The sequence below is a fragment of the Alosa alosa genome, chromosome 5 (genome assembly GCF_017589495.1).
Source record: "Alosa alosa isolate M-15738 ecotype Scorff River chromosome 5, AALO_Geno_1.1, whole genome shotgun sequence".
In the NCBI taxonomy this organism is placed as follows: domain Eukaryota; kingdom Metazoa; phylum Chordata; class Actinopteri; order Clupeiformes; family Clupeidae; genus Alosa; species Alosa alosa.
Window position 1 is genome coordinate 18,119,347 of NC_063193.1, and position 23,612 is coordinate 18,142,958.

General features: G+C 40.5%; 2 protein-coding genes across 3 annotated transcripts; both read left to right on the forward strand.

Annotated features, from left to right (window-relative positions):
* Window positions 1-809: 809 nt before the first annotated feature.
* Window positions 810-7,950, forward strand: tent2 (terminal nucleotidyltransferase 2). Of its 2 annotated transcripts, XM_048244431.1 has the most exons (15): window positions 810-904; window positions 1,648-1,815; window positions 2,331-2,441; window positions 2,616-2,880; window positions 2,998-3,112; window positions 3,254-3,345; window positions 3,482-3,542; window positions 3,719-3,785; window positions 4,059-4,135; window positions 4,359-4,487; window positions 5,239-5,282; window positions 5,394-5,530; window positions 6,483-6,571; window positions 6,822-6,901; window positions 7,199-7,950. In XM_048244431.1, the coding sequence occupies exons 2-15, from the start codon at window positions 1,685-1,687 to the stop codon at window positions 7,271-7,273; spliced, it is 1,473 nt and encodes a 490-aa protein (XP_048100388.1). In that variant the 5' UTR covers window positions 810-904; window positions 1,648-1,684; the 3' UTR covers window positions 7,274-7,950. The 2 variants fall into 2 exon arrangements, with proteins under 2 accessions (XP_048100388.1, XP_048100389.1); XM_048244432.1 differs by lacking the exon at window positions 2,331-2,441.
* Window positions 7,951-8,731: 781 nt separating this feature from the next.
* Window positions 8,732-23,293, forward strand: cmya5 (cardiomyopathy associated 5). The gene is given in 14 exon segments (XM_048243237.1): window positions 8,732-9,024; window positions 10,312-12,103; window positions 12,105-15,155; window positions 16,225-16,320; window positions 16,423-16,662; window positions 17,051-17,073; window positions 17,716-17,834; window positions 18,132-18,266; window positions 18,495-18,641; window positions 18,960-19,107; window positions 19,620-19,753; window positions 20,098-20,212; window positions 20,694-20,870; window positions 21,299-23,293. Coding segments are annotated over 14 exon segments (6,543 nt in total). The 5' UTR covers window positions 8,732-8,911; the 3' UTR covers window positions 21,552-23,293.
* Window positions 23,294-23,612: the final 319 nt, after the last annotated feature.

A 23,612-nucleotide genomic window follows, 5' to 3' on the forward strand; every position in this document is an offset into this window, starting at 1 on the left:
AACAAATTGAGGGTTTCGAGATTTTTCTTTTTTTTTTTTTTTTAGAAGTAGTAACGGGTACTCACGGTTATGGATAGAAATGTAGTGGAGTAAAGAGTACAATATTTGCCTCTCAAATGTACTTGAGTAAAGTCATGAGTAGGCTACTCCCCAAAAATGATAGGCTACTCGAGTAAAGTACAGATCCCTCAAAATTGTACTCAAGTACTGTACTCAAGTAAATGTACTCCGTTACTGTCCAGCTCTGCAGCTCAGTGCTTCCATATGCCATGCCTATTTCATGCAGAGGACTTTGCTTGATGACAGTCTTTGCACTTTGCCCGCCAAACAAGGCCCTATATATTTACTTAAATGTTAAGCGTATTAGTCAAACTATAAATGCCAGTCTCATTTACCATCTGCAGAATGTCAGGAACCACACTCTCTCTCTCTCTCTCTCTCTCTCTCTCTCTCTCTCTCACTCACTCACTCACTAACACACACACACACACACACTGTGAACTTTAGGGTGATGAACTAGGCTAAGTGCATCTTAGGCCTACATCATTGACTTCTTAAGACCAAACATCTTTTTGATATAAAGAAAATGCATTGTTTTGCTCCTTTTGAAGCCTATTTTGTACAATGAAATCCTCAGTCTAATTCATAAGCCTATCATAGACTACTTCATGGGAAAACCTTCTAAAAAGAAACGTGGGCTATGGAGGCCAACACAATATTTTTAAGTTTGATTATCAAACATGAAATGTCTGTTCAGTGGGCGTATATTTTACGTATTTGACCACTACGTCACTGACCTGTCACCCGGATGTAGTTAGCGCAAAACAACAAGCGTACAAGGAAGGAACAGTAGCGTTTACGTTACAGTTGCAATTCATTGGTTAGGGATCTGAGAGCCCTCTTGGTAAGTTGAACCATAATACGTAGAAGTAAAGTATATATGTTTTAATAAGGTTAGTGAACATAATTATTGACTGCCATTTGGTAAGCTTTTCCCGGTATCTTCAGGGTAACTTTAATTTACACGCTAGTCCTGTTAGCATAGCTAACGTTAGTGCAAATCTGCGCAGTGTAGCATTCTAACCAAAACATTCTTTGGTGGGATGTAGTAACTAATGTAGCTTCGCTGTTAAATTCTCGGTTGACATATATTACATGTAAACTAGCTCCTGGCTGGTCGTTTATTAAAAATTATTGACCACCAGCAACAACAGCAACGAGCGTCTGCAAAACAGAATACCAAGCTTGCTAGCAAGCTAACGTTATCTGCTATCTGTAAGTTAAGCTGTTTCCCCCTTTTCCATTTTGTCAAGTCACCTTCATTTTTATAGTAAAAATAAAAGCTGGAGTTATTAATACGGAAAATGTGTTAACAAAGGTTCCGTCAACAAATTGCCTGTATGTCACGAATGTATTTTTCACTGGCCTAGACTGTTTGCGTCATGTTGTGTCTCTCCAGTTTTGCTTTTGAACTGAACACACTTGATATGGGAAACCACAACAGCAGTAACGTACGACGTCTGATATGTTCATCCAACTTTCTGAGTTGGAATTCCAACTTCTAAGAGCGTGCCTGCAAAAAAGAAAATGACTTGCTGTGGCAAAGAAGGGAATGACATGAACACACTTACTTTTGTACTTTTGCAGACAGAAGATTCAATGTCCCTCCCTAGTGAAAGCGATTATGTTCTCAAGATCACCAGGCTTTCCCCATAAACAAAGGCAAAACAATGGACTGCTTAATCAGTTCCCAGGACCACCCATCTTCTCACAGCAGCAGCTTGTTGAGGTTCAGAGGAACCGGACAAATTCAAAGTAAGTTGGAAATTAGGTAATGTGTTCATTTTGCCTTTGATAATAGTGTACTATTTCCTGTGACTTCTATGGTGTTGGGGGAGCTACTTTTAAAGCACCGCTTAACAAAACCAACTACAAATTACTTCACACTGGAAGTAGTTGAATTACAGCAAAGCGAGAGATGTATTTAGATTATCATAAGCTACCCAGAAAAAGCAGTTGAATCTACTTTCCAATAAAATGATAAATTCTCAATGCACTGACTGTACATGTAATGTATAATTGTGTTCTTACAGTAGAGAAACATGGTGTCAAAGTGTTTGTAGTTTCAGTAGTTAACTACACAAAGGATGGCAAAAAAGTAAAAGTTTTACTTGCATCACTATATACATGAATGTAGTTAAACTACAAGCAAGCCAGACACTGCAAAATATAGTTAAACTACTCTCCAACACTGTACCATGAGTTGAATCATCAGTCATTTTAGATTTTGTGTTTCTGGTCATTAAGGACATTTTTAATCATGACCCCAGTTCCCATGGACTCCCCTTTTGTTTGCCTGTCATCCCCCCCTATCAGTGGAATTCTGCTCACAGGACACCTCCTCCAGTGCCACAAGGATCTCCATTAGCAAAGGGCAGAAAGTGGGTATAGGCTGAATGTGGACATTTCTCACCAAATCTGGTTTCAGTGCCTACCACACATACCTATCAGTCTACTGATATATGTGTATTTTACTTTTGCTTTAAGTTCACTGGTATCATATTTTGGAACCACTAGACCTGAAACCACTGCCATGACTGTTGTGTATGTTGCAGGAGGAGGGGTGATGACCACAGCCAGTATGAATTGAAGAGGCAGTGCTACAGCCCTCCAGGCCCCTACATCAGACCAGCGGCCACAGCATCAAGGTCCCCCTTACCCACTCGTCTGGAAACGGCGAGGGCGGCAGGCACCTTTCCCAGTGATGTCCACAGCCGGGCCAGCACTCCTCTGTCTTCCCCAACACCCGCGGTTCCATCTTTGGGAGAGGCGTCTCAGGATAGTGACCTGATAAGTCTGCGGTCCGCAGCCAAGGATAAGGTATGCATGCTTGCTGCTGGGCTATGCTACATAGTTCCTAACTTTACTTGTTGGTGTTGTTGCTTATGGAGCAGTGTAGGTCACCATGAATGTATCTGGTGGTGCTATTGTTTTCAGCTGAGTCAGCAGATTTTGGAGCTATACGTGTCGTGTGAGCAACAAGATGACGACCTGGAGAGGAAAGAGCTCTGTCGAGCACAGCTACAGAGGGATATCCAGAGGCTTTTTCCATGTAAGCTGAAATCGAGCAATATTTGAGCAATGTGTGGGGTTTGTGTTTCTAAAATAGTTTATATGGATTAGATTATAGATTTCTTTTTTTTTTTTTTATTCCTGTTTTCTCCCCTCCCCCTTGCCTTCATTATACACTTAGATTCAAGGATTTATTTGGCTGGGTCTTCTCTCAATGGCTTTGGGAGCAGAAGTAGTGATGCCGACCTTTGTCTCGTCATTCAAGAGGGATCTGTAAGTGTTTTTTTTTTTTTTTTTTTTTATTTCTTTTTTTAGAAGTCTGTGTGCTGTCTTTAAAAGAACATAAAGTTTACATACTATAATAGTATTTATATTATAATAGTAATGTCATTACTGACTTGTGTTTTAGGTAAACCAGAAAGATGCTGTACATGTGCTTAGTCTTGTTCAGAAGTTCTGTTACACTCTATGTAAGTATTGTGTATGTTTTGATTTGATAGGATTCAGTCCATAGTAGTGTACCTCTCTTTTATTGCCTTTAGGGGGAGCTACAGGCATTAGACTGTTGAACGGCCTAAAGTTCTTTTTATGAGAGTGGTCCTGGGGAATGGGGATATTTATCAAATAGATGTCATCTGATTTACAGCATACATTGACAGACCTCAGCTCATCCGAGCAAAAGTGCCCATCTTGAAGTTTCGAGACAAAGTAAGGTAGGTGTCAGATCTTTCTTTGTGAACGTACAGATAGACAGATAGATAGATAGATAGATAGATACTTTATTCATACCGAGGGAAATCTTAGGATTACTATTGATACTTATTGTTTATGGCATCTTGCTGTACTACTAATGCTATGCTTTCTGTGACCAGATAGATAGAAATAGATAGATTTATTCATCCTGGGGGAAATCTTAGGATTATTGTTGATACTTTTGTTTATGGCATCTTGCTGTGCTACTAATGCTCTGCTTTCTGTCTTTACAGTGGTGTGGAGTTTGATCTGAATGTCAATAACATTGTTGGGATCAGAAATACTTTCCTACTGAGGACTTATGCATACAGTAAGTCCTAACCGACCCACTTCAGTCTTAATCTCAAGACCATTGATTACACTGCTCATTTTCTGTATTAAATCACAATAAGAGAGTAATGCACTGCAGGAAGTCATTTGTATCAGCCAATAGGTATCTGGTCATGATTGTGTTTAATTTCACTGTGTCTTCCTTTGTGTTTGTTTGGCTTGGGGCACTTAGCTGATTAGATTTTCACAATTTTTCCTTGTAGTTGAGAAGAGGGTTCGTCCCATTGTCCTTGTCATCAAGAAGTGGGCGAGCTACTACAGGATCAATGACGCAAGTCGTGGAACTCTGAGCAGCTATACACTGGTCCTAATGGTCCTGCATTACCTCCAGAGTGAGTGTCTGTAAGGACTACCAGAGTTTAATAAAATGTTACAGTAGGGGGCGCTATAGTTTAGAGATATGTGCAACCTTTCAAACTTGAGATTCTCTGGGTATGTTGATTTATTTTCCCAACCCCATCACGGAACATAGGCATAACATTCTATCATGTATGCGAACTCTCTGGGATTATGCGGATTCTAGTTGACTGCTGACTGCTCATCTGACAGGGACTTGTCATTTATTAGATGCCACTGCATAGCATGCTACTGTGTGACTTTATATACCCCCCCCCCCCCACACACACACACACATCCATGATCACTACTAAAGTAATGTGCTAAGATGACCAAAACTAGCCACATACTAAATTGACACATCATCAGCTAATTTTTCAGTCCAATATTTTTTATTTCACTATTAACACACTGAGAAGCCCCCAAGTGTTCCTAGGTACTATTGTGAGTTACAAACATTAGATGATCTGGCTTATTGAAGTGGGTCACATTCTCAGGTGTACGGAGGTGCAAAGCCTCCCAAGATAGTGTAGGTATTGTATTGTATATTGTGCTGCACCAGATGAACAAAACCCCATGGAGTCACATTGACTGTGGCTCCAGTATTTTTCCTGTATGAATATATTATTCCATTCTAATGCTTGGAGTTTGATTCTGTAGGTCCACATTAGACTTATATGTTCTGATTTTGTTTAATCCTATGTTCCATTTTTTTCTTACCCTATTCTCCATCCACACCACATCCAGCTCTCCCTGAGCCTGTCATTCCCTGCCTTCAGAAGGATTATCCAGTGAGTAACCTCCCAGTTGACTTGTGGAATGGAATACATTCTTTCAGATTTATAATAATTTCCAAGGATTTTTTTGTACACTGTGTTTTTCTGCCTGTGTGTTGAACACAGGAGTGCTTCGACCCCTCCATGGATATCCATCTTGTGCCGAGTGAACCAAGGAACATTCCCCCCTTCATCTCCAAGAACCAGTTCACACTCGGGGAATTATTTCTGGGCTTCCTCAAGTACTATGCGACTGTTTTCAAGTAAGTCCCAGCATTTTATTGCACATTTCAATACACTACAACTATCTGGGTGATTTTCTGTTATTCTCTATGGGCCCACACATACTATGTTTCCCATACATGGGTGAAGGCTAATCCTAGATTAACAGAAAACTTCAATTAAAAATATGTATAACTAAAATATTATACTAGGATGAACATGGGAAATGTATTTTTGCATCCTTCTTTCTTTACACTCACCATAACGCAGCAGTAAGGAGTTTTAGTTTTACGAGCATGCAAATTGATGCCTTTTGGCCGTACACTTGGCGACAGTGAATTTGAAGATGATGCCAAAACTAGCTGCCCATAAACGCATACCCCTCACGGTAGTGGTACGTTCCTGTAAACTGTTGGTTTTAAGGATAATTATTTCAGGGAATATTAGAATATCAAAGGCTGTGTACTCGGTGTTGAAGAAGCAAGTGTTATTCTCTCTTATCACCCGGCAGAAGCTGAAGCAGGTGGTAATTTGACAACCCTTAAGACGAGGGCTGGTATTTGTTTGAAGGGTCTGGGTTGCCTGTGGGTGGCTGAGGTGCCCGGGTGCATCCCCCCTGAGAAACTGGGCGGATTTTCAGGGCCAGAGTCCCTGGCACCGGTCCCATCCTACCCGGCTCGTGTTTCACTTGACTGCTTGAGTGACGGCGCCAGAAGGTGTAACTCTGACATTCAGCGCCATTCTGGCAGATGCTGTAAAGCCTGTGGTTAACTCTGTGTGTGTGTGTGTGTGTGTGTGTGTGTGTGCGCGCGGCTAGGCATTGATTATACTTATGTCCTGACCACAACTATGAGCAAAAAGCATCTGATGGAGTTCTGGTGTGAAATCCATCATTAGCATCTGTGGTGATTTGCTCCCTATTTTCATGTTTTGACAGGAGATTAGCAATGAAACACCAAAAATTCAAGTGTGTATGTCTATTTATGTTTGTAGATGGGATAAACATGTCATCTCAGTGCGACAGGCCAAAGTCATCCCCAAGACCAACTGCACCGATTGGAGAAAGTTTATCTGTGTGGAGGGTATGTGGTCAAACAGAGTAGTTCTTCAAGCGCACTAATTTGGTTTCCCATCATCCCTTGAAGTTACACATCCATTTCTGTAATTGATCAAAACTATATATGAGTTTAAGACCTCACTTCCCCACTTCACTGAATTAAAAATAGTTTTTAGTGGCCTTAATGGGTACAATTGTTTTTATATTGGTTGTCAGTTCATTTTAACTGCTCATTCCAACTCATCACATGGTTCTGTTGCCTCCTTGGTTTCTAGAGCCATTTAATGGGACAAATACAGCCAGAGCAGTTCATCAGAAGGACAAGTTTGAAGCCATCAAATCCCAGTTTCATGCGGTATGGCACTGATGTGGTGATTAAGTTATACTTTAAAAAAAAAAAAAAAAAAAAACTAAATATGAATTATTATGATTAATGTCGGGTTTTACAAGCTAAACATCTTGTTTTGTGTACTGACACCATAAATGTATTTTCTTCACTTTATAAATTAAAATAATGTCAGTATTTGAATAATTTGCGAGAACCAGAAAAAAAAACAGATGCCTATTTAAGTAAATGATTGTAAGTGAAATGGTGTAAGTTAGACGTGTAAGAGTTGAATTTCCCTTCACCCTGCCTGTGACATCTGTGTAGTCCTGGCAGGTGCTGCAGCTGCGGAGGGACCTGAACTCAGTCCTGCCACTGCAGCGATCCAAGCAGAAGAGATAATGGACTTCCCATCCATGCCCACTGGACATGTCAAGCTGCTCTTGAAATAAATCAGGTTGCTAAAAGACGCTGTGTGCTTTTGAAATGATGAGAAGGCACTGAAGCCATCAACTGTGCATCAGCAACTGACAACGGTTCTGATGTTTTGGTCAACCTCGGAAAGTGGAGCCAGGTTGTATTGTGGCACACAGCGTGTATGTTAAGTGGAAGTGTGGCAGTTAGAATGAATGTATTAAAGTGGCAGAGATCTTTCACATTTTCACTTTCACATTTAAAAGCTGGGCCTCAGTGTTTCGACCTCAAGTAGTTTTCAACCTGAGCATTCTAGAATGCACGGGAGGTTCTGAAGCTCAACTGAGCTGTGCAAAGTGATTTCTTCCCCTATGTCTTTTCTTGCATTCTCCCCACTGGAAAAAAAAAATCAACATGTGCTGTAGATATAAATAGTGAGGGGTATGGGTGTGTTTTGCTTTGGGACAGGGATGCATGGGACCCTCTGCTGTTATTTGCACCTTCTTCCAGCTCCAGATGCTCTGATACACCAGGTGTTAATGACTCTCATAAGGAGGGCTACCCTTCACTCCTTTTACCAGTGAAGTGTATGTGATGTTTGTTACTTTTTGTATTTTTGTACAATCTTTTATGTGTTTATTTAATTAATTAAAAGTATAAAGCTGTTTCTGTGCTCCTCTGGTTTTAATAAGTATTCAGATATCCTAATCTGTGGGAGGAAAGATGGGCTGAGAATCTCCTTATTGGCTACAAGTTTTGTTTGAGTTTATGATGTCATGACCAACAACTTGATCACTGGTTTATCAGATCGTAATCTTATACTGGCTGCCACTGCCAGGGAAAATACTAGATCATGGTTTAAAAAAATCCCATGATAAATAACTCCCAAGTTAATGGCTTTCATTTGGGTATCTGAGCAGTATTCAAATATGGTGCAATTTGTAGTACTTAATGTTTGTCCACAGTCTGTAATGACCTACTTTTTACATTTACTCTCCACGAAGTTCATCCCATGGTGTCTTCAATTTGACACCAATTAGTGAAATATATAGTGAGGTGACATGATATTGGATCAGGCGCGCTGGCAACCTTCATAATTGGTTTTATCACTCTGTTTTCTTCTGACAAATCACACCAAAGTTTATGGCCTATGCATAGTGTAAGCCCCTGTTCGAGGGTATGGTATCAGGGCCAGTTTAAAATTAGCACCAGCTAGGAAACCTCTCTACCCGTTCTGTTTCGTGTTTTCGAACAGGGGGCATGGTACTTGAAGCCTACCCTTCGCTTCGCCGAGATCATATTTCAGCAGCCAGTTGGTTGTACAACGACTGGGTCTACTTAACATTTTTGAAAGCTGTGATTCCATGTATAAAATGAGACAAAGTACAAACAAACACACACGAGAAGAACCACTTTGGCAACCCAACACTGCGTTTGAAGCGGGGGTTGAGACCAGAACACATTTCATATCACTCACTCCGGGTTGGGGAACACTTGCTATTTCTAGCAGGCGCTGAGTCAGGTGGACGACACCCAACTTGCAATGATCCCACCACGAAGCTATACTCGACACCAAAAGGGCTTTTAAAAACATCAAAATATCACAAAACCAACAAAATGGATACTATGTCAAAGGAAGAAAGTGAGCCAATGGAACCAGAAATACAAGCGTTACAGGACGAGGCGTCAGGGTCTGTTGACGTCGACGATGAGGACGAGATGGAAGAGCTTCACAACAGGTAGTTTATGCAGTTGTTTGAATCAGGGTGCGCAGAAAGGGTTATTGGCGAGATTACAGATGGTTCCTTTCTCTTTCCTTATGGACAAACATCCGATCCAGATATTTTAGTCGTAATTATTAGAAGACGAATATAGTAGTGAATATTAGAATAGTTTAAACGTTAATTTTAAACATTATTTTGGAATGACGAATGATACATGAACAAACATTCCTGAATATGAATTTTCCTAATAATAGGCCTACTTAGACAGTGATACAAATTGACCCAAATAATATAGAATGTGAGTGTACACAATTTATTGCTATGAATATGCGAAAACATACAAATTTATTTTTTCCAGTAGCCTATAGCCCATAGGCCTACAGGGAGATAAAGTGTGAACTAACTCATTGACAGATAGGTGCAGGTCACTTAGAGAGGTGAGAGTAAGTGGGTAGAATTTATGGTAAGTCTATGTCACAGAGGGTCTTAATTCTTGACCATGTTTTCGGCTTGAGAGTTGTATACTAGTCCACTGAATTATGCAGGGAATGGATTAACCCTAGATAGATAGATGCACATATATACCTGGGCTTGGTTTCCATTTGAAGACCCATACTTTGGCCAGTTTCAAGATTTTTAAAGAGTCCAATTTAACATCTTGTTGTAGTGTCTATTCTGGAGATGGATTGTGGCACCAAAAATTCTACAATTAGCCCTTTCTCACACAAAAAAAAAAAACATTTGTGATAGATCTTTATTATTTACTTTATCATTTCATTTTGCTATTTAACCAAGAACTATAGCCCATTCCAATTCATATCACACAACTTTATAAAGATTGCTATGTTCTACTCATTTCATAAGGATTGTGAAGACTTGTTTCACAGCTATCAGTGGGCACAAGATTACGTTTCTGAGAATATTGATGATGTGTGTAAACTGTCAAAGCAGCTTGTCAAGTGTATCTCACATGAGGGTGCAATGTATGAGTGACGTGCGTGCACCATTAGTCATGTAAAATTAATGGTAGTTAAATGATCAGATGGCTTACTTGATATTAGATCACTTACAAAACTGAGCACCTACTCACGCATCATTAGTTAAGTTCTCGTCGCATTTTAACTTCATCAAGTTACCATGTTCTGAAATGTATCCTGTCTAACATATTACCAATCAATCAACAGGCCTCTTACTTTACAGTAATGTAATACATTGTGTTCTACCTATTAAATACCCAAAATATGTACTCTGCGTCACTAATGCATATGGATGCCATTAATTCTTTTCACTTCCTATTTTCAGTTTAAAGGAAGTAGTCAAAGACCCATCTGTCAAGCCCAAGCTTCAGTGTCTAATGGTGGATCCATCCTTTTCCATGGTGACTGTGCAGAGTGAGGACAGTGGGATCGTCTGGGAGACCGCCTCAAGCAGGTGTTCCACTCCCTGGGCGTCTGAGGGAAGCTCACCATCGGAATCGTACGGTCTAGAAAGCTCGGCGGCACAGGGCAAGATCACCGTCATCATGGACGACAACAAGATTGTGAGGAAGCGCAAGAAAAGTGGCAGGAGCAAGCTGGGTGACAGAATCAAGAGGTCCAGCTCAAGAATGGCTGCATACGGAACTGAGAGACCAGCGATGACTGAGGTGTCTGTGCCCAATGTCAAGCCTGAAAACGACGAGCCAGCTGAATTGAAAGTGGACAAAGATCAGGAGCTGTTTAGCCTCATCTCTGAGGGTTACGAGATCCTAAACATTGTGGTACCTTCAAAACTTCCCACGGTGGACGAGGAAGAGGCAGGTGATTTGGTGGATAATTTGTCCTATTTACAAGACACCCCAAAGATTAAATCTAAAAGCAAATTAGCTCCAGTGCCTGCCGGGGATGACTACCAGGGGATTATAGTTCAGGAAATAATTAATGGCGAACAGGAGGAAGCAGACAAAATTACAGAAACTGGCATGAAAGATGCAAAGAAAGAGGGGCCTGATGAAGATTACCTAGATAAATTCAAACTGGTCGATTCACATGCAATTAGTGAACAGTCTAGCTCTTCAGGGGTTCCCAATGAAGAAAACATCATGCAAGAACCTGAACAGGTGAAACCTCAAGGGGAATTAAAGTCCAGTCCATCCAACATAGAGGACAGCTTCGTCATCATCACGGATAATGAGATTGCAAGCGAGCATATGGATGAGGTGTTCTACGCCAATACTGGAACCATGGCAGATGAAAAAAACAAAGGGCATGACAGCGACAGAAAAGTGAAAGATGAGCCGAGATCTTTGAAAGAGAGTGGCTCAGCCCTGTTTGGCAGCCAGGAGACAATTCTCATACCTGTTTACCTGCCCGAAGGTCCTCCAAAAATTATAGACCAAGTTCTTCTGGAGGAGCCAAGGGCCATGTCGTTTCTTTACACTGACCTCTATGATGAGGCCATGGGAAGCAGGAGGAGGGATGATGACCACTCAGATGTCGAGAGCACTGTGTCTGAAAAATCTTACAAGAAAAGATTTTCTGATGATGACGAGGAGGACGAAGGCTACCTGGAAAAGTTCATCTTGAAGGACGAGACGCCAGTGGTCCAGGAGCCCCTTGAAGTTGCTGATGATGTAAGGGAGGGTGGGAGAATCATCTGGCCACAGAATAAATTCGAACTTACTGGATGTCTTAAGCGGGTGAAGGAAGAGGATGACTCCGGAGGGGAGAAGACAGAAATTGCAGCAATGGAGCAAGTGGAAGATAGTGAAAAGGCACAACCAGTGGATACAGGAAAGCCAGAGGAAATCAGTCAAGGGCCTATAACTAAGGCTGCTGATGAAAGTAAAATTGAACAGGAAAAAGAAGATGACACCGAGGTCTGTGTTGGAAATCACTGTGAACCATGTGATGCAGGAAAGATGATCCCTGAGTCACCAGAAAGTGTCATTCAGAATGATATCAGCAACTTGTTATTGGAGGAGAGGGCTGAGACAGTGGAGGAAATCAGGAAGCATGATGCCATATCAGAAAAGGCAAAAGATTCAAAGGAGACAGAGAGTGAAATGATGGGCATTTCTGGAACAGTTTCGAAAAAAATCTCCAGATTTGCTAAATGAAGGAGAACAGACTGCATCAGAGAAGGCGATAAATACAATCCAGGAGCCAGAGACTTCCCTGGACATGAAAACCTCAAGTCCAGAGGAGATTTCAGAAAAATTAACCGAAACTCCCACAATAGTTGAGGAGCCTTCATGTAAAAAATTGGAAGGGGTAGCTGAAATACAGTCAGACGTTAAGATATCTACAGAACCTATAAATGAAGCCATTGAGGTGAAAAAGTCAGATGAGATTGAGGCTGACCAAGCAACACCAGACACAACAAGTCAAGTAAAAGTCGAAGAAACCATTACCAAAGAAAAACCTGCAGCTCCCCTTGATGAGTCAGATGTCATAGCTACAGCACCTGAAGCCATGAAAGACAGTAAGGTCAGTGTGGTGTCAGAAGAACAGCTTACAGACAGTGTAAGTGAAATACCAGATGAAGTTGCAGGAGGCAGCAAAGAACCAAACACAGACACAATTCCTGAAGGAATTCACAGCAAGGTCCAAGGACAAAAAAGTGCAATTCAGGAGCAAGCTGTTGATTCAGCATCACAAGGTGAATTAAAGGTGTCAGAGGATGTAGTGGAGCCTGATAGAACTGTGGAGAAGAGTGAAGCAACTGAAGTGCATCAAGAAATGAGCCCTGCATTGCAAGCTAATGTAGATGTAAAAAACACAGGTCCTGAACCTGAGAAAGTGGAAGAAAGTCAACAATCCACTGAAACACCAGTGGAAAAAGTTCAAGATCTGACTGAGGAACTAGTAAACACGGACATCATTTGTGATGTTTATGAACCTAAAAAAGTAGAAAATAAGAAATTTATGATTGAGTTTTCCATTGCTAACAGAGAAAAGCTTGCTGGAGCCCCAGTAGAAAAAAACAAGCATACAGTAGAGCAGACACAGAAGAAAACAACAAGAAGGAAAGCTAATGTACCAATAATAGAGGTTGTTCTAAGTAAAGTACCCTACACTCACGAGGAAAAGACTGAAAAACAGTTATCTACAAGTAAACCAGAGACTCCACCTGTAGCCTCAGAATCTAAAGACAGTGAAGAGCCTGTAACCAAAACTGCAGAAGGGGTTACCAGTGTAAAACAAGATGCCTCACTGGATAGTGTTCTACCTCAGACTGAAGTCAAGAGTAATAAGCAAGCTGTGCAATTGCCAGTAGAGGCTGCAGAGGCCACAAGGGCAGCTGAGCTGGATAGCCTTGAACCCGAGGTCAGGGAGACACAAGCTTTAGATGAACCCAAAGTAAAGGTAGATCTAATTCCAGAGACAGTAAATGAGGAAAGCAAAGTACAAACAGAAGTAGATAGTGATGGTCAAATAGCAGTTACAGAGGATTACACCCAAGTCACTGGGTCTATGTATGAACCTGACACGATAAAACCAGATGTTCTAGTCTCAGATAAGATAGTGAATGTTCCTGTGGCAGAACTTCCTTCAGATGAGACTCGAGGTCCTGAGGCTGTGATAGTAGAAAAGACAGTTTTAGATGAAACTGTTAATGATTTAGTAGAAGAAATCCCTGTAGCTGAAACTCAAGGTCCTGAGGTTTTTAGTGTGGAAGAAATCTCAGTTAAAATTGCTGAAGATGTAGTAGCTGAAATTCCTCCAGTTGAGACATCGGGGGAGGTTTTGATTGTGGAAAGCAAAGTGTCAGATGAAACTGTTACCAGTGTGGTGTCAGAAATTCCTTCAGTTGAGACCCTAGGTCCTGAGGTTATGAGTGCAGAGACCAAAGTGTCAGGTGAAACTAGGGGTGATGTAGTAGCAGAAATAACCTCTGTTGAACCTCCAGGTCCAGAGGCCATTACAGTGGAAAATAAAGCTCCAAATCAACCTGTGAATGATGTAGTAGCAGAAATTCCCTCTGTGGAGACACCAGATGAGATTTTGACCACGGAAAACAAAGTTTCAGATCAAATTATTGCGAGTGTCGCAAAGATTCCTTCAGTTGAGACCCTAGGTCCTGAAGTAGTAAGTGCAGAGACCAAAGTGTCAGATGAAACTGTGAGTGTTGTAGCAGCAGAAATACCCTCTGTTGAGCGCCCAGGTGCTGATGTCGTTACTGTTGTAGTAGGCAAAACGTTGAATGATGTAGTAGCAGAAATTCATTTAGTGGAGACACCAAAGGAGGTATTGATAGCTGAAAGCAAAGTTTTAGATCAAATTGATGTGGTGGCAGATATTCTCTTAGTTGAGCCCGTAAGTCCTAAAGTTGTAACTGAGGAAGCCAAAGTTTCAGATAAAACTGTAAACGATATTGCAACAGAAATTCCCTCGGTAGAAACACCAGATGAAGCATTGATAGCTGAAAGCAAAGTTTTAGATCAAATTGATGTAGTGGCAGATATTCCCTTAGTTGAGACCAGAAGTCCTGAGGTTGTAACTGAGGAAGCCGAAGTTTCAGATAAAACTGTAAACGATATTGCAACAGAAATTCCCTCGGTAGAAACACCAGATGAGGTATTGATAGCTGAAAGCAAAGTTTCAGATAAAACTGACGTGGTGGCAGTCCAACAACCATCACCTTCAGCAGCTCCAGCTCCAATAGAAGTCCAGGAGGTCACAACCGAGGATCGGAAAGAAGGAGAGCCAGTGGAGGAGCAAGCAGAGGAGCCAGAGGGCCTGCTGTTTTCTACCCTCCGAAGCTTCTCCCCCAAGGAAGACCTGTCAGTCCTACCTGAGCCTGAAGCCCTCAAAGAATACCGTGATGAAATGGCAGAGGAGCTCGATTATGAGATGATCACTCAACAAGAGGCCAGGGAGTATCCAGGTGTGGAGGCGGAGGTCATTCCTGAGAGGGAAGAGGAGGAATGCTTCACAGAGGTGGACACGAGCAAGGCGTTAGAGGAAGAGGCTGCAGAAGATGTGCTGGAGGCAGACTATGAATTTATTGAGGAGTCGGAAAGTGTTGAGCTGTCAGAGGAAGATCAAGCTAAAATGCAAGCATTGGATGCCTTTTGTCTTGTCTGTCAGTGCCCAGTTTTAATGATGGAGGAACATCAAAACCATGAAGTGTGCAGTTTGGATAGAGCATATGAACTTCTGAAGGTCAGTATCACTGGTCATTAATAGCATTCCAACTGTTGTGGACTTTCTTTGTACTGTATCAACAATGTTTAGTTGAAAATGTTTTTAAAAATGTTTTATATTCTATATTTTGCAATATTTTATAGTAATATGCATTGCAATATAAAATATTATTGTAATATTTCACAATATATATATATATATATATATATATATATATATATATATATATATATATATATATAATATATATCTTACATTACACTAGTAAATTGTGTTGTTCGAAGTCATTTATAGGAGATGTGATGAAACACCCTAAACTCACATTATGATAGCACAATATTGAGTTATATGGCATAGGAAGTGATGACTCCTCAAAAATCAACTCTCTGATCAGGTCTTCAGTCAAGGGACGTTTGTCTCAATGACTCCCGTCACAGTACACTGCAGTGATGAGGTCACCTTCTGTTTTGATATGTGGGAAAGGTCTTGTATGACATCATCCAGGGGCATAGTGATATACGATCCCTCTCAACAGTTTTTCTCTCAAGGGTGCGTGATCGTAAAGTCACTCGTCCAGCACTAGTAAGAGAGCTAAAGGTCTTTTGAAGTAACCGATGATGTGTTGTCTTTATTTGGAGAGATGACAGGAATATTGATACCTATGGACTTTACATAACCTTTTCACTTAGTTGTGCAAGTGCCATAAATTTTCCACCGTTTTCCTTAAAATTACTTAACATCTTCAGGGGACATGCTGTAATTATTTTAAATGATCCCAGCTATACTTAAAAACATTAACTTCACTTTTGTCAGGTTTTATTTATAGTCATGGATAAACAAAACATCCATGTAGTCTCTGTTCACTTCACTGTAACAGATGCACCGTGCTGGTTTTGTCTTAGGTGGGAGGCTCTAGGCCATCATTGCATGTTTGATATCCACCTTGAATGTCAATATAATGACACAGACCCATTTTATCGATTTATAGGAATTTAAGAATTCCAATCTGTTGTTCAGTGAAACAATTTTATGCAACATGGTCAAGCAATAGAATACCCTTTAAAAATATGTCTATATTTTTTGACAGGATCGGCTTAGCAACTGGATATCCACATTGCAAGAAAGATCGGAAAATATTGAGGACATGGTGTCAGAGATCGAGCTGGTTTACAATTCAGTGGAGGTATAAAATATTATATGAAATATGTATTTTAAGCAAGTCTATTTTATGACAGACATTTTAAAGTAGCCATTCGTTCAGAAGCTTACTTCCTTTTTTTTAAAGGAACAATGCAAGATGAATGAAGAAGCTATGGACGATCAGAATGAGGAAATGCTGAGACTGGTGATGGATCAATACAATGAGATGTCTCACACAATGGAAGAGGAGAAGAAGGCAAAGTTGGAGAAGCTCTATGACCAGATTGTCTCCTTCCAAGAGAGCATTGACATCGCCAAAGAGACTCTTGAGAAAAACTCAAAGGAGGAAGAAGAAGAGGAGGAGGATTCTTTCACGTTTGTGTCTGTAAGTGACGTTCATGTGCCTTTTTACCTTCAGCTTAAGTTTTATCATTTATGAGATGCCCTTTTCCAGAGCAGTTGAATGTACTGATCCTTTGATAAAGTATTTCCTGTCAAGACATTTAGTCAAGTGCTCCACCAGTATGAACATGTATTTTTTTTTTTAAAAAGATATGTCAGAAATAAGTGTGTACACGCTAATGTGGACAAATGTGCAAAAAGTGGCCAAAATATTAAATGCAAAATGTATCGCAATTTGAAACAGTGAGGAGTAATTGCCATTGAACATAATTTCACCATATTGCTAATGACTGGGAATTCCTACAAAGTCATCCTGATCAGGCAATTGTCCTTATAAAGTAATCAAAAATGTTCTTTTCTTTCATGTCCAGTCATCTAAAGACATAAACATGAGGTAATTTAATTCATAGGCTGCCAAAAATGCATAAATCTACTGTTTGTATCAGCAAAACAAAATAAAGGCTGGCCTTCTATAATTTGCATGTTTATTTGCATTGTTCCATGTATGGCAGAAATGAGCAGAAATAACAGAACATGTGTATAGATTAGTCAACAAAACATTTTTTGTGCAGTTTTGTAATTATTGGCACAAGAATGAGACTGCTAACAAATATACACTTGTAGCATACACACATTTATCAATAATATATCTAAGAAAGATATATTGTGCTTGAGGATTGAATTTCTTTTATTAACATAATTATATACAGTCAATGTGTGGTGTGGTGCTGCTGTTGGAGATATTCAGCTTTTCCCCCCTCCTACTGACGTGTCAGAGATGCTTTTGTCCCTTGGTGTGGTGTCTAAATTTATCCCAAATGAGACAAGATTGGCCAGCATGTCTGTCTACACATAATCCTTGTTCTGTTCTTTTCTGTTGTGGAATTAACAGTCAGTCAGCAATGACAATAACAATTGCAATAGCAATAACATTCAGTCAATAATATATTTATGGTGCTTTGCAATTTGTAGCATTGTAATTCACATCATTTAATAACTTTTATTTTAAACTCAAACTGCCATTCTTTTTAAAAAGTCTTACCAAAGCTTTGGAGTCGACTATGTCTTTGGAACTTGGGCCACGTGGACTCTCTGTGTTTGATGATTATGCCAAGGGCTCAGGAAATGGACAGAAGCACCGCAAAGGCATTCCAGGTGTGCATTGCTTGTTATGTTAAATATTATAGTATTTATATTATAGTATTTATTTAATTTCATTAGGGTATTGATTGAATTGACATTGTTGTTTATTATTGACATTCTCCTTAATGTAGTTACCCTGGCTGCAAATTGCATTTCGTCTAGATTTCTAGGCTATAATGTAGTCTTACCAACTTTTGAAATTGTTTACTGCTATATACATATCATAGCATAAAGTATTAGGTTATAGTTGTTTTCACATACCTCTCGAGTATGTAACAGTGCTTGTCTGTGAATATATTGGTACTGTAGTGCCACAGAAGCCACATCTTCAGCCCCAGGAAGCCAACTCTGCCACCAGCACCTCTGTCACTGTGTACTGGAAGGTCAATGAGGGGGACATCATCGACTGCTTCCAGGTGTACTGCATGGAGGATCCTCAAGGAGGTACACATACAGTAGGCTGCACACAAATAGTAGACACACACACACACACACACACACACACACACACACACACACACACACAGTAAAACAAATAAAAAAAATGTTGTATATTAAATGTATGCTATTTATTTAATCTGAAATTCATAGTAAATATTTTTCAACCAATTCTCAAAAAGCAAAGTTGAGGCAAACTGTAAGCAAAATGTTTTGCCTCTCCCTATCCCACAGCTATATCTGAGGAGTACAGGGTGACAGTGAAAGAAAGCTACTGCACTCTGGAGGAACTGGACCCAGACAAGTGCTATAAGGTGTGGGTGATGGCTGTGAACTACACAGGATGCAGCCTGCCCAGTGAGAGACTATCTTTCAAAACAGGTGAGTTTAAGTCTGCATGTCTGGCTCAGGACTCAGGAGCCTTGATGGTTGCATACTATACTATTTGATGCAGGAGAAGAAGAAATAATTGTAATTGTAATTGTAGAGATAATCGTGGAACTCTCGTCATTTGTCTAGTGCACAATGCTCGCATGAATGCTAATTTTACCGGAAATACTATTTCAAATGGCACAATGTTTAAGGATGTCATTCATTATTTAACTGTAAAAATGTGGATGGAAAATGACTAGCAATCATAAGTGTTTATTTGCCATGTGTATTTGTGTGTGTGTGTGTGTGTGTGTGTGTGTTCCCCAGCTCCATCTGTGCCGGTGATCCAGCCGGAGCGGTGCACCGTGCTGTGGGACTCGGCCACCCTGCGCTGGGCCTCGGAGCAACCATCTGCCGCAGAGAGCTACACGCTGGAGTACTGCCGCCAGTACGCCTGCGAGGGAGAGGGCCTCAGGTCCGTCACACAAACACACACCGCAAGACATAAAACACACACACAAAGACAAACCCCCCAGAGAACATGCAGAGACCTAGTGTAAAACTGCCTTTCATGTTGGCCCTGCCCAGGAGCGAGATGATTTCAGCTGATAGTTATAACAATGACTTCCAAGCTCATATGTTGTGCTGATAGATAAACAGAGACCCATTCCCCAGTCTAGCATATACAAACTGGTTTGTCCCAGTTTAGCCTATACAGTCTACTTTACATAAACATGGCTTATGACTCATATGTTATGTCACAGAAAGGCTTCAAAGGCTGGCAGGACTGTGCATCAGTAGCCAGAGAGCACACATACTAAAAAATGTATACCGGCACCGCACTGTAAGTTACTGTGCATAAAAGCATCTGCTAAATGACTAAATGGCTACATGTAAATGCAGCACCGCCTGCACAAAGACAAGTGGCGCTTACACTATTGTGACTGTTTATGGGACTGAAGCCAAGCTCTGTGTGTATCCGGCTAGGTCTTTTTCTGGGATACAAGGCTGTGAGCAGAGAGTCCTGCTTCAGCCCAATGAGAACTACCTGTTATACATCAAAGCTGTCAACTCGGCCGGGGCCAGTGAGCAGAGTGAGGCCGCACTCATCTCCACCAGAGGTCAGCCGGCACGCCCGTCTGTCTGTACCGTCCGCACCCCTCTTTGGGTGATTCAGAAATTCTAAAAGGGCATTTGTTTTGAATAAATATGCAGTGAATGACATATGGATTTACGCTGCAATTGTCTAGTCACATAGCTCAGGGTTGATGGACTCTCAGTCCCCCCAGAGGGCAGTTTCTCAGCACTTTGTGCCTGCTTTGCGTGACATAAACTTGTGCACTTTTGGGATAAATGAATCACACACAACACTCATCCCCAGCCCTACCCCTACAGGAATCTCCTGGCTATTTCCCTCAGCATTCCTTCAGCTATCTTTAACTAACTTCTGTTGGGCCTTGTGTAGGAACAAGATTCCAGCTGATGAAAGAGACAGCCGGCCCAGCACTACGGCTGTTGGAGGATAAGACCACCGTGTTGTACTCACAGGACAGCTTCAGTGAAATGGCCTCTATTAATGAGTGAGTGAAAACGTGCAGTTTGTGCGGTCTTACACAAATTGAACTAAAGATAACGAACAAACAGAAAAATTACAATATAGACAGGTACAGGCAGAGAAAATGTTTGCTTGTTGTTATGCAAGCAAATGTCTTTTGCTGTTCTTGCTAGTCAAGTTTATTTGAGGAGGATAAACAGAATTTAACAAGTATATGACATGACCTAACAAAAAGGAGAAGAGGAGAAGAGAGAAGAGATTAAATATTAAATATATAATATAAAAATATTATAGTGTTTAAACGTTTAACTAATACAAAAACATATGCACAAACATAACATGTAAGAATATGTAAAGGAAATAAATAAAAACACCTTAAAAAACACCAATAACATAAAAACAATAAAAATATACATTATAAAGGGGGAATAAATAAGTCTTAAGTAAGTGCTTCCTTTTGGATGACTACTGTCTCTCCTCACACTGTTTTTCACGCCTGTTCCCAGATGTCCAGCCATTCTGGGAGAGCTCTTGCCTTTGAAAGGCTACTATTACTGGGAGACAGTGGTGTCAGGCTGCCCATCCTACCGCCTCGGCGTGGCATACAGCTCGAATCCCAGTGACAGCCTTCTGGGAGAGAACAGCACCTCCTGGTGTCTGCACTGTGTCCCCACATCAAGCAGGTACAAGGTTCTTTACATGTTGTCTCACAGTAAATGCCCAAAGTCTACGGCAGCTAACATGCATGTCATCATTATTTGATAAATAGGCTCCTGGTATGCTCCATTGATGTTACGTGTTATCAGTGGAGTGATGGGCCAGAGAGAGCTGTTCTTTATGGCTTTGCTCTTAAATGAGCCTACTAGGATTTATTTTGTCCAGGGTAGGTTCAGCTGGTTGTACCATTTAACAAGGGGATGAGTGAATCTACGTGTTTCTTCTGCGTAATGAGACATTGATAAAACCTAGAATTTCCATACTGTTCTGCTCTATTCGTCTCTGTTCTGTTTTCCTTGCATTTGCTCTGGCTGATGCTGTGATCTGATGCTTCATGAGGATGGCTTACCCACTTTTCACCGACTTAGTCGTAACCTCTTCTCTTTCACCATAGCTCCAGGTTCGAGCTGCTCCATAACAGCGTGGAGACCGACATTTTCGTTGTGGACGTGCCCACCCGCGTGGGCACCCTACTGGACTTTGCCCAGGGGCGCCTGGTCTTCATCAATGCCCAGAACGGCCACCTCCTGGGCTCCACGCAGCACCGGTTCACGGAGCCCTGCCATGCCGCTTTCGGCCTGGAGAGCCCCGGCTGCCTCACCGTCCACATGCTGCCTGAGGTGCCAGAGTCTGCACGGCACTGCTAGTGCACCCCGTCAGTCCACCCCATCTCCCCTCTGTGATGTGCCCCCAATGTCTGCCCTTGTAACAAGTTCATTGTCTGTGATGCCAAATAGATGGGGTTTTTTTTTTCGCTCTAGGACTTACTGGGCTGGGATGAGTGAGTGAGTTTCTGTTGAAGAAATAGAGAACAGCCTTTGTTTTCTACAAATATTAAAATTTATTGAAATACTATATGCAATTTACAAATATTGAATTTACAGTTACTTAAATTATTTTGTAAATATGGGGAAGCTGACTAAATAAATTGAGTGAATTAACTGAAATAATGTATTGAATTTGTTAGACACTTCAAACTTCAAACTTGATATTCACACATTTATCCTGTAATTAAGATTTCTTTAGTTTTACTTCCAAAGCTGTGCACCAGCAGAATATCAATAAATTTGTGTATGTATGACTTAAAAGTATGACTTAAAATTGTTTTTGTTTTGTTTTTTCAACGAGTCACATCTTTTCAGTTTTGTGTTTTCTATACTGTTAAGTGTACATACTATGTATCACATTTTGACTTGTTTGTGTTCTCCTATATTGTAAATGCATACCTTTATCAGACTTGTGTCCCATGAAATGGCCTATTTTTGTATTTGAATGAGAAGTATTGAGAAAATAAAATATTTCTGTATCAACAATATTCAACAGTACTCCTTAGCTAAAGCTAAACTTTTATGTGATTTTTAATGTTATATTTTATCTTTAGCCATTATTGCAAATCATAAGTATATTAGTGCATATGAAAGTAATCCACATGCATGTTGGTTTGTGCAACTGAATGGGAAGAAAGTATTGACCTATGACTATACGTTTTATATGGGGCCAGAGGACATAGTTTAAAGCCAGGGTGAAAGTTATGAGTTTTAAGTGAGGCAGATGTTTTTTTCAGTGGGTTGTGTCTGAATACACAACAATTATGCACATTTTTGAGTGCAGTTGTTGGCATATTATCCACTAGATGTCCCTGAAAATCTTTTTGATTTATTTTTGTTTTATTTTGTGTTCATTTGTACTATTTAGTTTAAAATATTTCTTTAAATGATTTAACTTGAAATCCAGTAAATGTACTGACTAGTTATACTTTGAAATGCATTGATGGTTGTCTATCCTCTGCACAGTAAGTAGGAAATTGTAGTTAAAAGAATGTACATTATCACAGCAGGAAGAGAATAACTATGTGTCTTAACATGTAATAGTCACAAATCGCTACACTTTGAGGATTCACAACTAGAATAGTAGTCTCAAAACAGATGGAAAACACTACTGTATCAGAAGGAACAGGTGCGACATTCTGTAAGACACAGACAAAACAAACTGACATCTGCAGAAACTCAAAGCATGGCAAGGTTTCCAAGCAGTGGAATGACAATTACAAAACTTTTCATATGTTTTTTAAATACTGCCAAGGGTGGTCAAGGGTATGATTAATTCTATTTTTAATACTGTTATATAATGTGCTGAATATTGTTTTTTTTTCCTCATCCACAATCTGTGTGTGGCACTTGAGTTGCTGGACCTCTGATGGGAAACATCTGATTGCGAATTTTGTTTTAATAACTCTTAACTTCATTTCATATCCTCTTCCGCAAAGTCTGCGTGATTTACTGTTTGAAGGTGTTTTCATTTTGTATCTGTACTTTCTGGTTTTGGATGCACCCAAACATTTTACTTTGACAAGTCACTGCTGAGAATAATTAAATGACATTTTTCTGGCCGTTGGACTTGTGTGTTCTCCTTTTAATATAATTTGTTTCTGGGATACATTGGTGTAAATAGCAGTGTTCATAGGGCTGGGGAACTGAGGCAAACAGAGAGAACCTGAGATGCGAAGAGTGAAAAAAGGTCTTTCTCTTGTCTGTTTTGTTTCCACCCTGACATGCACTTTTGAGCATGTGCGCACGCATTCTTGTGAGGGGTGTGGCGAGATGGTGACTGTCTAATGGGTTCCATGTGATGACCCTGCAAAGCAGACTTCTTGTGCAGGCCACATGCGGATGATTTCTGGGCGTTTGTCTGTGTCTGACGTGTTTGGG